Source organism: Penicillium solitum (assembly GCF_028829755.1).
Source record: "Penicillium solitum strain IBT 25940 chromosome Unknown utg000003l_segment0_segment0, whole genome shotgun sequence".
NCBI classification, from domain to species: domain Eukaryota; kingdom Fungi; phylum Ascomycota; class Eurotiomycetes; order Eurotiales; family Aspergillaceae; genus Penicillium; species Penicillium solitum.
In genome coordinates this window covers 4,988,714-5,001,781 of record NW_027072123.1, presented here as the reverse complement: position 1 = coordinate 5,001,781, position 13,068 = coordinate 4,988,714, and the positions used below count along the sequence as shown (strand labels likewise).

At 48.7% G+C, this 13,068-nt stretch overlaps 5 protein-coding genes across 5 annotated transcripts; 4 read left to right on the top strand and 1 right to left on the bottom strand.

Moving 5' to 3' along the window:
- Positions 1-2,975: 2,975 nt before the first annotated feature.
- Positions 2,976-5,611, top strand: N7455_005838 (putative AAA family ATPase GCN20; the record flags this gene model as incomplete). The annotated part of the gene is made up of 8 exons (XM_040956646.2): positions 2,976-3,038; positions 3,109-3,831; positions 3,886-3,966; positions 4,017-4,320; positions 4,373-4,546; positions 4,596-4,682; positions 4,736-5,204; positions 5,260-5,611. 8 exons carry the CDS (start codon positions 2,976-2,978, stop codon positions 5,609-5,611), a joined length of 2,253 nt encoding a protein of 750 aa, XP_040812931.1.
- A 485-nt stretch (positions 5,612-6,096) lies between these two features.
- On the top strand, positions 6,097-7,916 carry N7455_005837 (putative MFS myo-inositol transporter; the record flags this gene model as incomplete). Its single annotated transcript, XM_040956515.2, has 3 exons — positions 6,097-6,287; positions 6,364-6,660; positions 6,776-7,916. The coding sequence occupies 3 exons, from the start codon at positions 6,097-6,099 to the stop codon at positions 7,914-7,916; spliced, it is 1,629 nt and encodes a 542-aa protein (XP_040812989.2).
- A 937-nt stretch (positions 7,917-8,853) lies between these two features.
- On the top strand, positions 8,854-10,179 carry N7455_005836 (uncharacterized protein; the record flags this gene model as incomplete). The annotated part of the gene is made up of 4 exons (XM_040956617.2): positions 8,854-9,201; positions 9,260-9,560; positions 9,623-9,711; positions 9,769-10,179. The coding sequence occupies 4 exons, from the start codon at positions 8,854-8,856 to the stop codon at positions 10,177-10,179; spliced, it is 1,149 nt and encodes a 382-aa protein (XP_040812934.2).
- Positions 10,180-10,448: 269 nt separating this feature from the next.
- sec13 (GTPase-activating protein SEC13) lies at positions 10,449-11,730 on the bottom strand (the record flags this gene model as incomplete). Its single annotated transcript, XM_065605138.1, has 6 exons — positions 10,449-10,773; positions 10,839-11,248; positions 11,320-11,350; positions 11,413-11,528; positions 11,612-11,656; positions 11,728-11,730. 6 exons carry the CDS (start codon positions 11,728-11,730, stop codon positions 10,449-10,451), a joined length of 930 nt encoding a protein of 309 aa, XP_065462038.1.
- A 334-nt stretch (positions 11,731-12,064) lies between these two features.
- On the top strand, positions 12,065-13,065 carry N7455_005834 (uncharacterized protein; the record flags this gene model as incomplete). Its single annotated transcript, XM_040956689.2, has 2 exons — positions 12,065-12,178; positions 12,235-13,065. 2 exons carry the CDS (start codon positions 12,065-12,067, stop codon positions 13,063-13,065), a joined length of 945 nt encoding a protein of 314 aa, XP_040812906.1.
- Between the last annotated feature and the right edge of the window lie 3 nt (positions 13,066-13,068).

The window sequence follows — 13,068 nt, the reverse complement described above, 5'->3', positions numbered from 1 at the left end:
AATAACTCCCCTCCTTCAACCCTTCTTTTGATTTATTTGACGTTATGTCAATTATCAAGTACATCAATGTACTAGGAAGTGGGCATTCACTTGAAGGGGTCAAAAGTAATGGGAAAAAAGCTAGGAAGATAATACCCTAATCAAAACAAACCACTAACTAGTTACATGTATTCATAGTTTCGCACGTCCGAGAGAAATCCCCCGATTAGCACCTCTACGACAGGGCAGCACGAAACGGTACTAGCCTTTGTGCACGATCCTGCGGGTGTTATTGCAAATGCAGAATGCAGATTAGGCGCTAAGTTGGCAGACATCCCTTGCGGCTCACATTTGCATTGGCGTCATTGTCCAGATATTTTTCAAACCGGAGAAGTCCGTTTCTGAGTGGCCAAGCCCAAAGAGCAGGGAAATGGAGAAGCCAAAAGGGCCCCAAAAAAAGCCATGCGATCCAGAATTCCCCACACATCTGGATTTGGCTGGCTGAGATCGCGTCTTCGGCCCCCTAGCCTGACTAGGATCGTTAGTCGCAAGATCGCGAAAGGACCCCCCTCCTCAGGCCGATCAGTGTCCACTGGTTTCCTATGAACCGCCCGCAGGTTCTGTTCTCCGATGGTGAACCATGGTGCAACGATATTAACAGATTGCGGTTGGTCTTCATGGGGGCTTATATCCACTGCGAAATCAGTCAAGCTGTCACTCTTGAACGGATATGGAGTATGCCCGGAGTGTTACCAAATTGTTTTTTTTTTCTCAGATCCACTTCCAACTAACTTCGTTGACTTCGCTTCTAGAATATAATATCATCCGATGAAGAGTTGACTGGTCTAAAAAAAAGCGTTGCGAGGCTCAATGTAAGGACCCAGCAAGTACGGAGTACCCTGTACGTTTAAATGTTATATTGCAGAACGTGATTCAACATTAACTACTCCGTATGCAGTACGGAGTAGTTACGGAGTGCGATCTTAGCTTCGGGAGTTGACCTGTTCGATTTTGCGCAAATTAACCCGATATAGTACCCGGTGCTATTGTTTCCTTGTTGACATCGTCACATTGTACTCCACTCCTTTCCACTCCTTTCCACTCTTTTTCCACTTTGCAAATGAAAAAGGGAACCCTCGTGGGTCGTGAACCGCAATCCCTAACTCGGTATTCATGCATCTTGCTTTTGCTGGCAGTTAACCGTCGATAGTGTATAAAAGAGTGGGGGAAAGAAGCACCTCGTGTTTCAAGCTCTTTTAATTCTTTTAATTCTTTTTGTATTTTTGTTGATTTTTTACCTAAAAAGTCACTTTAGGCCGATCCCTACATAAGACCCGAAGTTATAGCGATCGGCATATCCAATCATTCAGTTGGGAAGGTCAATATATGGAACTTTCTATGGAAGAGGATGGAGTACGGAGTACAGAGTACAGAGTACATACAGAGAGGTTCCTTGATCGTAGGTCTACGTGTCCTGTGTCCCGTGTTAACTGTTCATATGTTGTAGGTAACTATGAGCCAATACTTTCATAATTTGTGTGTGTTTCTCACCTGCCATCACCCGTTATATCGGTGTTGGCTGCAGTAACCTGCAGATCGGAACAAGATATTCCCTGCACTGTTTGATAAACTTGAAATCTTCTGCTCATTTCTTGGCTCCGAAAAAGACTCACTTTGGCCCTAGAACTCTCGGCCTTTTGAGTCTCGGCAGATCCTGCAAGTCCGTGCTTTGCAATTTCCGACTTTTGGTGATGATTGTGGAAATTACATTTCGAACAGCTTCTAGCTTCCAGCTTCCAACCTTGGATAAAATCATTGGGCAGTCCATAACTTCATAATTAATCAGTACCTCTGTGCTCACTTTTCGGATCTCATTTTACTAATTGCTGGCCAAATGCAACTTCTCCGAACATGAAACTGCCTATGAAACACCCTGCAGCCTGCAAAATCCATCTAATCTAGGCAATTTCGTCAGAGTCCAGTTGTCAATGCAGACTCTGGTATATTGGGCAGGCCACATCTTTCACTTCACCGTCTATGTCTATCACTATTAGCTGCACGGAGTAGCCGAAATATCTTTGGACGAGACGGTCATATCTAGAGCTTGCTTATGCTCATCATCGCAATACCTCGTATTGCTTACCCATGACCGGGGAGACGACCGGAGCTGAGGTCGATCATTATGCTATGTTTACTCTGTACTTTGTCTGCCACTTATGGTCTTGCTAAAGATTGGGGCCGTGTGACATTCGGGTGATCTGATGCTTGTTTCCCGCAGGCAAGTATAACTATCACAAACGCCAACATGTGATTCAAAACTTGACTATCTGCGCTCAACTAGTCGCCTGGGAACCTGCCGAAGCGAGGTTAATTCACCCCAGCAACCACTCTTTCGCAATGGCTCCAATTCAAAATTTCAGTATTTGAATAATAGATCCCATGGGGTTTACTCAAGCATTTATGACTAATGCTGTTGATACGGAGTACCGTACATGCCTCATCTTCAACAACTTCAGGCAGAGATTGGCGATACACAGCCAACTTCCTTCAGTATCAATTTCCAATGAGCTTTAACTTGCATTTGTCAGCAGCTTGATTTGTATGCTAATTACTTTACAGCAAAGCTATAACTATAATTACATGTTGAATTTATAGAAAAATCGCTTATATTTTGGTATAGTAGCCGTCGGAAAGGACAACCACCAAGCCACCTCCCCCCTTTTTTCCCGGAGTTCTTAGAGCGTAGGAAGAGAATTTACTCTAGCTGAGATTCAATATCCGTCGCAACATCCCAAAAAAACAGAATTCCCAACATTGTACCTTGGAAGCATTGCCTTGGAAATGATAAACACCTATGTCATGTGACCTTATCGATAACACACATCCAAAAATCCGCCACTATTCACGATGCGGACATCAATTCTAGAACTCCACAAACTTTTAACGTCGAAGTTTCCTGAATCTCGCGTGAGACAGGTCCTCTCGAGCTTGGCAACATGGAGTCTGAACTCCAATCCCAGATCCCTGGCCTCGACCAGATCATCACCGAATACTCAGTGGTATGTCTCTCCGCACATATGCGCGGTGGAGGATTGGATTGTGAGTGCATTGAAGCTGACTATTTGACAGGGCTACCTGACCCATGCCGCAAACCTCTACGTCGACGATGCCAGTGGTGAGTCCCCCTTGTCAGAGGCTGCCGAATCCGTGACCGAGCTCCTAGTCTCCGCTTCTGGAGATTTCTCCCCGCAAAACTACGAAGCGATCGGCAACTTGGTTACGAGGTTCATCACCACGCTGAGCTCTTCTGATGGCGATCCGGAGCGGAGGCAAATGCCCTTTAAGGCGAAGAAGCTTGAACAGACCATCAATGTCGGCGCACAGCGGAACATGTCCTCTACACTGGGTCTCACTGGAAACACTGTCGACTTGGAATCTGCCAATGCCAGAAAGATGGAGTCCAAGGTGGACAAGAAGAAGCTTGAGAAGGCGGAGCGCAAGATTCGCGCCAAGCAGGACAAGAAGTCCATGAAGAACGTTACCTACGAGGCGTCCCGTCTGCTCAACCAGCCGGATGAGGCCATGTCCTACGAGGAGTTCTTCATGGCTGTCAACCCTCTTCAATTGGGCTCGGACTCCCAGGCCAAGAGTAAGGACATCAAGTTGGATAACATCGATATCTCGATTAGCGGCCTGCGCATTCTTACAGATGCTGCCTTCACACTCGCTTATGGTCGTCGTTACGGTCTTGTTGGTCAGAACGGTATTGGTAAATCTACACTTTTGCGTGCTTTGAGTCGCAGAGAAATCCCGATTCCGACTCACGTTTCTATTCTTCACGTTGAGCAAGAGGTAGGTTCAAATCCCAAATCGGTTGCTTTTTCTCTTACTGACTTTCTACCGTAGATTACTGGTGACGATACACCAGCTTTGCAAGCAGTGTTGGATGCTGATGTGTGGCGGAAACATCTTCTTGCGGAGCAAGCGGTTAGTCAACTCGCAAGATACCACAGCAGAATATTCATTAACGACCATAGAAAATCTCGAAACAACTGGCAGCCCTCGAGGAAGAAAGATCTTCATTGGCGGATACTTCGAAGGATGCTGCTAGACTCGACGAAGAGCGAGAGGGCCTGGACATCACATTGACTGATATTTATGGAAAGCTTTCAGAAATGGAGTCTGATAAGGCCGAATCTCGTGCGGCCAGTATCTTGGCTGGTCTTGGTTTCTCCCAAGAGCGCCAGCAGTACGCCACCAAGACCTTCTCTGGAGGTTGGAGAATGCGTTTGTCTCTCGCACGAGCTCTATTCTGCGAGCCCGATCTGCTTTTGCTTGACGGTATGTACCACTGGTCTCTTTATTCCACAAGCAGCCTACTGACATTTCACAGAACCGTCCAACATGTTGGATGTTCCGTCAATTACTTTCCTTTCCAATTACCTCCAGGGATACCCCAGCACAGTCCTTGTCGTTTCTCACGATCGTGCATTCTTGAACGAAGTCGCCACGGATATTATCCACCAGCACTCCGAGAGGTTGGACTACTACAGAGGTGCTAACTTCGGTAAGTTACACGGGATCCCAAGACTACGAATAGTTCTAACAAACTGTAGAATCCTTCTATGCCACCAAGGAAGAGCGCCGCAAGACTGCTAAGCGCGAATACGAGAAGCAAATGGGCGAGAGAGCACACTTGCAAGGTTTGTCACCCCCTCCATCTCGTCATAGAGGCGGTGTTAACGATCGTCATCAGCATTCATTGATAAGTTCCGATACAACGCCGCCAAGTCCTCCGAGGCACAATCGAGAATCAAGAAGCTTGAGCGCATGCCAGTTCTTGAAGCTCCAGAGGCCGAGTACACCGTGCACTTTGCATTCCCCGGAGTCGAGAAGCTTTCACCACCCATCGTCCAGATGTCCGATGTTTGCTTCGGCTACACCAAGGACAAGCCTCTTCTCAAGGATGTCGACCTGGATGTTCAACTTGATTCGCGTATTGGAATTGTCGGACCTAACGGTGCTGGTAAGACCACAGTTCTGAAACTACTCACCAACCAGCTTGAGCCAACAAGCGGTCTCATCTCCACAAACTCGAGACTGCGTATTGGATTCTTTGCCCAACATCACGTCGATGCTTTGGACATGACTACCAGTGCAGTCGGCTTTATGACCAAGACATACCCCGGTAAAACTGACGAGGAGTACCGACGACACCTTGGAGCGTAAGTTTATCCGAACCACTTCCATCTACTACATTGGCTAACCCTCATCCTATAGCTTCGGTATCACTGGTACAACCGGTCTCCAACGCATGGAACTGCTGTCTGGAGGTCAGAAATCTCGTGTTGCATTTGCTTGCTTGTCCTTGACCAATCCTCACATTCTTGTTCTTGACGAACCTTCCAATCACTTGGATATCGAGGGTATGGATGCCCTGTCGGATGCACTCCGCCTGTTCGAGGGAGGTGTGGTGATGGTCTCCCACGATGTCACCATGTTGCAGAATGTCTGCACCAGTCTCTGGGTTTGCGACGGCGGTACTGTTCACAAGTTCGATGGCACCGTCAACGCCTACAAGAAGAAGATCACTGCGCAGGCTGATTCTGCCGGTGTTGTGGCTAAACACTAGGGTAGGAGGGCTATATATGTACAGATTAATGCCGTAAAAACTATGAATATCCTGCATGAATCTACATTATGACCACTATTGTTCCTTCTTGAGTATGCTGCGGCCCAGTCTTTGCTCTGCCTGATAATTAGGGCTTCATTTCACCTCAATGCGTATATAAAACGCTATTACTAGCAAGGTCAAAACGCTATTACTAGCAAGGTCATAATTCTCCAGTCCTATCTTTTCCTTCCCTCTCTTTGCCCTTACCCCTCCTTGCTCTTCATTATCTCTCTTTGCTCTTCTTTTTGTTTACAACGTACTGAATCGCATCGGCATGCGGAATCTGAGTTCCGCTCCGGGCTTTGAGCGGGTCGCGAGGTCTCCTTATCGGCTTATCGCAATTAACCCCGGACGTCAGCTACATAGACACTTTACCATCTCAGATACCCCAAAGGACAATTTCAGATGATACCTCAAGGCTAGAGCCGGAAGAGCCCGAAGACATGACGGGCGCAGATGAACAAGACCAATCAGGTCCCCACGCCCCTTTGCTCGCCTCATCTCACGCCTCTTCCGACCATGATGGCAATGACCACGACGAGAGCCTGGCCTCTGAGCTGGAATACTCAGGAGGCTGGTTTATATGGGCGTTGACCTTCTCCGCTGGGATAAGCGGTCTACTATTTGGATATGAGTATGTTAGCTCCTACCGAACACGCCATGTTGCTCCACTGATCCTCCCGTTCACTAACAATCCTCGGAACTTCCAGCACAGGTGTTATCTCGTCTACTTTAGTGACCATCGGGTCAGATCTTTCCGGCCGGCAATTGACAACACTCGACAAAAGCCTCATCACATCATGCACCAGCCTGTTTGCGTTGATCGCGAGCCCGTTCACCGGAGTGCTGGCGGACAAGTTCGGTCGTCGGAAAGTCATACTTGGTGCAGATCTGTTGTTTGCAGTTGGAGCTTTGGTACAGGCCTTTACAAGCCATGTTTGGGGTATGATCCTTGGCCGCAGCATTGTTGGTCTTGCCGTTGGTAGCGCTAGCGCGGTGACTCCATTGTAGGTTGGCCGTGACGTGTGGTCGTGTCAGGCGTTGACTGAGAACCCTTCGCCATGGCAGAAACTTGACTGTGACAGAGCTGATGATTGCTAACATGCTTGGAAATCTTTCTAGGTATATCTCCGAGTTGGCCCCTTCGCACGCAAGAGGCAGACTTGTCACGATCCTCAGCCTGTTCATTACCGGTGGCCAAGTGGTGGCATACATAATCGGGTGGTTGTTTTCCAGTACAACTGGAGGCTGGCGGTGGATAGTGGGAATCGGGGCATTTCCGGCCTTCTTCCAGCTTGCCATTCTCGCCCTGCTACCTGAGACGCCTCGCTGGCTGGTCCAGGCTGGATTCGATGCCCGGGCAAAGACAGTCCTGACCAAGATCTATCAGGATTGCCCTGGTTGTGACCAGGTGGTGGATCGTGTCTTGCGCAATATCAGCGGAGAAATCGTTCAGGAGGCCTCGGAGCTGGGGCAAACCAAGACCCGTGGCACAAAACCCCAGTGGTTACATGATACCCTCCAGCGGGGTCAGAAATTGTTGCATGGTGGAAACAGAAGAGCATTGATAATAGCGATGATGCTCCAGGCGGTCCAGCAGCTTTGCGGATTCAACAGCCTGATGTATTTTTCAGCAACAATTTTCTCCTCGCTTTCGTTTTCCTCGCCGACACTGACATCACTCTCGGTAGCTATGACGAACTTCATCTTCACGCTGTTTGCATTCGTGCTGATTGACAGGATCGGTCGTCGGCGTATTCTTCTTTACTCAATTCCTATCATGGTCGTTGCTCTGGTCGTCTGTGCTTTCTCATTTTCATCAATGGACGACAAATGGAATTCAGAACCTCCAACTGGCCGTCAAGAAAACGACGATAGCGCTAGTTCCCTTCTACCGCTTGCCATTCTACTCTGTCTCACTGTCTATACCGCAGCATATGCCCTCGGACTTGGCAATGTCCCCTGGCAGCAGTCTGAACTCTTCCCTCTGAACGTACGTTCTCTGGGATCAGGACTGGCCACTGCAACCAACTGGGGATCGAACTTTATCATCGGGCTCACTTTCTTGCCTATGATGGAATGGATCTCACCCTCATGGACGTTTGCTCTCTATGCACTCGTCTGTGTTGTTGGGTGGGTTGCTGTGTGGGCAATATACCCTGAGATGAGTGGACTTGGGCTCGAGGAAGTTAAGGGTCTATTGGCAGATGGCTGGGGAGTGAGAGAAAGTCTACAGCGGCGTCGTATCTCGCAGCACCTTTAACATGTGAGCAATATATCAATCTCAGGGCACGTGTTCCATTTGAACAAATCAGTTCTTTGTTACCTCTTGTTACCCTTTGTTCTATTGCCACATGTGAGATGCGTGTCGTTGGCCATGCCAGACAGTTTCTCCCAATTTGGTCAACTTATACTAGAACATCAGCCCTAACTAGGTATGAAGCGAATCGATAATGGCATCACACATTGGATATTCAATCACCTCGAAGACATGTGAATGAACTTGCGTTTTATACATCCTTATCCCGCGCGTTGGCTTCTTATGCCTATACATCCTGAGGTCCTCATCCCGCGCGTTGGCTGTTTTTGTTTTATATATTCTGTTCTCGCATCTTCTCTCATCTTCTCTCTCGCATCCTCCGCCACATATCTTCTCTCTCACATACTATATCACACATCTTCTATCCAGCATCTTCTATCCAGCATCTTCTATCCGGCATCTTCTATCACATATCGTCTATCACATATCTTTTATCACGTTTCTTCTATCTCGCATCTTCCGTTTCGCATTTCGCATTTGAATTTTTCGTTTCGCATTTGCATTTGCATTTATCGGTTTGCATTTGCATTCTTCGTTTTGAATTTGCATTTTTCGTTTTGCATTTCGCATCTTGCATCAAACTATACACATACAGTGGGTTTCACACTCTATCTTGCTCTTTAGAATTTGCAACTTGCATACAGAATACTATAACACAAGTATAGGCATGTCGCACAGCAACCCTGAGCAGTTCGCTTCAACTGCCATGCAAAGTGCTCGAAGCCGACTGCTTGAGCTTCCGAACGAGGCAAGTATAGGACTGTCTCCTACAACGTAGATTGCAGCCATTGACATTTGAGATGAACAGATTCTCCAGAATATTACATCCTACCTCCTCAGAGATTGTGATGTTCTCCATCTCTCCCTATCCTGCAAAGTTATGTGGAACAAGGCCTTCGGATCGGACTCCGCCATCTGGAGAGATCGCTTTGGTAAACACTACGACATTGTCCCGGGAAGAACTTCTAGGGAGTTGAAGATCGAATACCAGATCCGCGCGCTTGTGCTGAGGCATTCGATCCAATTCAAAGAGAAGGAAGATGACCGGCAATACCTCTGGATGGAGGTCATGCAAACTATGGTCGAAGAGGCTCTGACACTACCCATCGCTCCTGGAGACACCTCAAAGACCTTGCAACGTATACATGAGACCCTCAAAAGGGTAAATTTCCTATGCGAGTTTCAGAACCACCAAACTCCCTCGCCACTCTTTTGTGCTCTCCAGCTGGTACGCGCGTTTTCGTCGAATAAAGGACTGGACATTCGCTGATATTTGCCATACACAGTGCCTGAGCTCATTTGCTCTCGACTCAAACCTCACTCTACCATGTCGTCGAACCGACTACAACCTGCAACAGGTCTACTCATATGGAGACGAGGTGGGCGAGCCATTCATCGACCACGAGAACCTTGACCTCGGCAGACTGCTGGACATTCGCCATTTCTGGCAGCGTCACGTCTTGAAATCCCTCGAGTTGTCTTTCCAAGAGTCCTTCTCTGAGCTCCCTGAAGATGTGAAGCCCAAAATGCGCAAGGAGATTCCAACCGAGGCATCCAAATTAAGCTCATCGTGGCTAGGATACTACTGTGAGCATACCAACAGAATCCAAATCGCGCGTTACCCTAAGCTGACATAAATTTCCTATTAGCGTGCATTCATCCTGTGTCAGACCTGCTGAAGACCGAACGCCAGACATGCGCTGATATCGAGATACATGGTGAGCCGATCGACCCAATGGTGAGTGGAAGACGAGTTGCTTGGAAGGTTATGACCACTGGGCTAACAAATGTCAAGAGCCTTGACCTTAAACCCTCCGGACATTCCTGGCCCGAGAAATGCAACAAGATTATCCCCCTCGCTGGCGGTCCTGACACCAAGCGAACCTATTTTGAGGGCAAACAGAGAGCCTACGATAGCCCCAATGAGGTAGCAAACCATGTGTTTGGGTTTACCGAAGAGATTGCTGCTCCACATGGTGGCTTTGGGGGATGGATGCGGATCTGTTTTGTCCTCGTCGATGGAGAGCAGGATGATGAGGATGATGAGGACGACGAGGAAAAGACTCCCTCTCTTCTGATGGAGAGCGAGGGGTGGATCCATGGCTATGAGGCTGCCATCATTCCTGGTGGACGCATGATGCTGGGACGGTGGTTGGATATGAAGGCAACATATGCCAGGGGCCCATTCATCTTCTGGGACGTTTGATGGCCACATTCGGCGTCTTCCATACCCTTCTCGTTTGCTTTTTGATCTTTATTTTTTTTGATCTTTAATTTTAATTTTTATGGGAGCTGAGCGGTGGATGATAATAGGGGATGAAACAGAAGAAGCTCGCCCAAAGTGCTGGAAATTAACAAAGGATTCTCGCAATGGAATGAATCAGTATTTATGGTAACAAGCAACGTAGCTTTTGGATAGAAGAAAATTATGCGTTGAGGAAGGGAATAGATGACACATAGAAATTAAAAAAGCCACTACTCCTCGATATCCTTGACCTTCTCCCACTCCCCCTTGAGGTTCTCCTTCCACAAACTGACCTTGTTATCACCACCACTGACGGCAAGGATGTTGCCACTGAGACTCCAGCTAACGCGCCACAGAACAGTGTCGAACTCCAATGTTTGGCTGGACCATTGACCCGGGTTGGAAGCATCAGAGGTCCAGATGCGAACGGTCTTGTCTTGCGCGGCGGAGGCGATGTAGGACTTGGAGAGAATGCTGGGGGACCACGCCACATCACGGACCCAGTCTGAGTGTCCCTCGAGGGTTTGGGTGAGGTTGTACGATTTGGACTCCGCGCTAAAGAGAATTGAGTCAGTTCACGTCATAGCTGTATATTTGGCAAGGTCCATCAATCAACATACTTGTACTCCCATATCTTGACCAGGTTGTCGCTGCCACCGGTAACAAACCGGCGTTGTTGGCCAGGTCCGGGGTTAGAGCTGATGAGGCTACCAGCAAAGGCCGCAGGGGCCCAGCTGATGGAGTTGACGCCCATTCCGTGGGCATGGAAGCTCTGGTGGGTCCAGTTGTTGTCACGGAATTCGAGCGCGCTGACATGGCCGTCGGAGGAAGCACAGGCAAGAACACATCCACTCTCATGAGGAGCCCAGGAGACCATGTTCACGGAGGCCGTGTGAAGGGAGAAATCGAAGACCTTGGTCCATGTGCTACCACCGGAGGGGGAGGTCGCATTCTGGGGCTGTTCCCGCCAGATCAGAACTTTGCCATCGTAGGAAGATGAGGCTAGAATTGTGCCGAATTTCGGGTGGGCCTAGGTTGCGATAATCGCATGGTTAGTCGGATTGCGCGCTGCAATGGCTGATGTTTTGGGGTATCACTCACCCATGCGACACACCACACAGCGCCCTCGTGGCTATGAAATACCCTTGTCAGTGACCAGATATTCAGATGCACACATCAAAAAGACTAGCTTACCCCTTCAGCGTCTCGACTAGTCGGTGTGATTCCCCCTCAATCTCAAAGATCTTTATCGTTTTGTCGGACGAACATGTGGCCAACCGGCGGCCGTAATAGTCCAAGCCAGCATCATGCTATATTACACATAAAGCAGTTAGCTTGGGTACATCGTGTGGCCATATAGATTGCCAATTGCAGTTCGTATAGTAGCGCATACAATCATCTCTTCGTGTCCGGAATTCGAGATCACCTGAGGGGTCGCCTGGAGGTTTGAAACTGTTAGTGATGGGATTGTGAAACAAGCTCAAAGCCATATGGTTGAATGTAAATTACCATGTTGGATTAAATAGAGCAAACAATAAAGTTAACAGCTGTGGAAGCGCGGGGAGTCGGAGCAGCTCTCTCCCTTTCAGCCAAACAACCTGGCCCTTCCCGTATCTTATCGTGTGCCTAGCTCGGTCACGTTACCTGGATCTATGCACGTGATGAGCCTCGGCCGTCGGTAACCCCACGGTGAACGTGGCGTAGGAGTTTCTTCTGAAGTTCAACACCTTTCATTGCTATTATTGCTCTATAATTTGTGCTGGGAAACTGATTACAGAGAGAGCTGAAGACAGAAATCACACTATTACACTTATCGCTCCGTTTTGATCGATTTAAGCAGGTCATTATGGGTGATGCGCTATGCGGGCCGTCAAACGCCCTTCAGAACTTCCAGAAGCATACGTCTGTTGATCGGACCCTTCAGCAAGACCGGTTGACTTCACGTCAATCGCCTGTTCAGGTTGGTAGCGCCTTTTGAGATCACATCGTTTCATTCGTACTAAAAACGTACTGCAGGGCTTCCGATCCCAGAACCCCCAAGAAGGAATACTCGACCCGGAGTTCGCCGCATTCGAAGGCAACCTCGCCGGCCCTGCATTGCCCAACTTGCAACATCCCGCCCATTTTGGAGCACCATCACATCATGCCCCGGTACACCACCCAGCCGCACAGGGTGCAGGCAACCCAGGTTGGGCGGCGGACTTCCAAAACTTGCAGATATCGGGGCCCTCACATCCAGTAGCGCAACTACAAAGACCGAACATGGCGCCAGCCACGGCAAATGGCGGGTGGCACACTGAATTCATGACTCAACAGCGAGGACCTATGTCCCAGGCCCAGCAAACCCCACAAATGCATGGCGCCTATCAACCATCTTTTGCACCAGGCTACCAGATGTATGGCTCGTCCATGAATCAGATGCAGCTCCCGCAGGGTATGCAGACCGAGCAACAAACCCACGCGCAGCAGTTTGACGAATCCGCCTTTGAGGCTGCCTTTGATCAGGCACGGGCGGATATGGACTTGCAAGCAGTCGATGTTGCTCAGCAAGATACTCAGACGCACTTGCAGGAGACCAACGAAGTCGAAATTACCGAACCAGTCGCCCAAGAGCAGATTCGACTCGGATCGGATCTTATCCCTCAAAGTGACAAGCAGGATCCAGAAACACAGAGTCGAGATGCAGATGACCTTGCGCGGACAGCAGGGCAGCTGCTCGACAGCGTGCGAAACGAACAAAGCCAAAAATTCCAACAAAGTAATTTCTTGGCGTTGATGCGCCGGATTCGAGATCGCGAGGTGGAAGTTGCAGGAGATGATTTCCGCGAAGTCAGTACCAACCCGTAACGG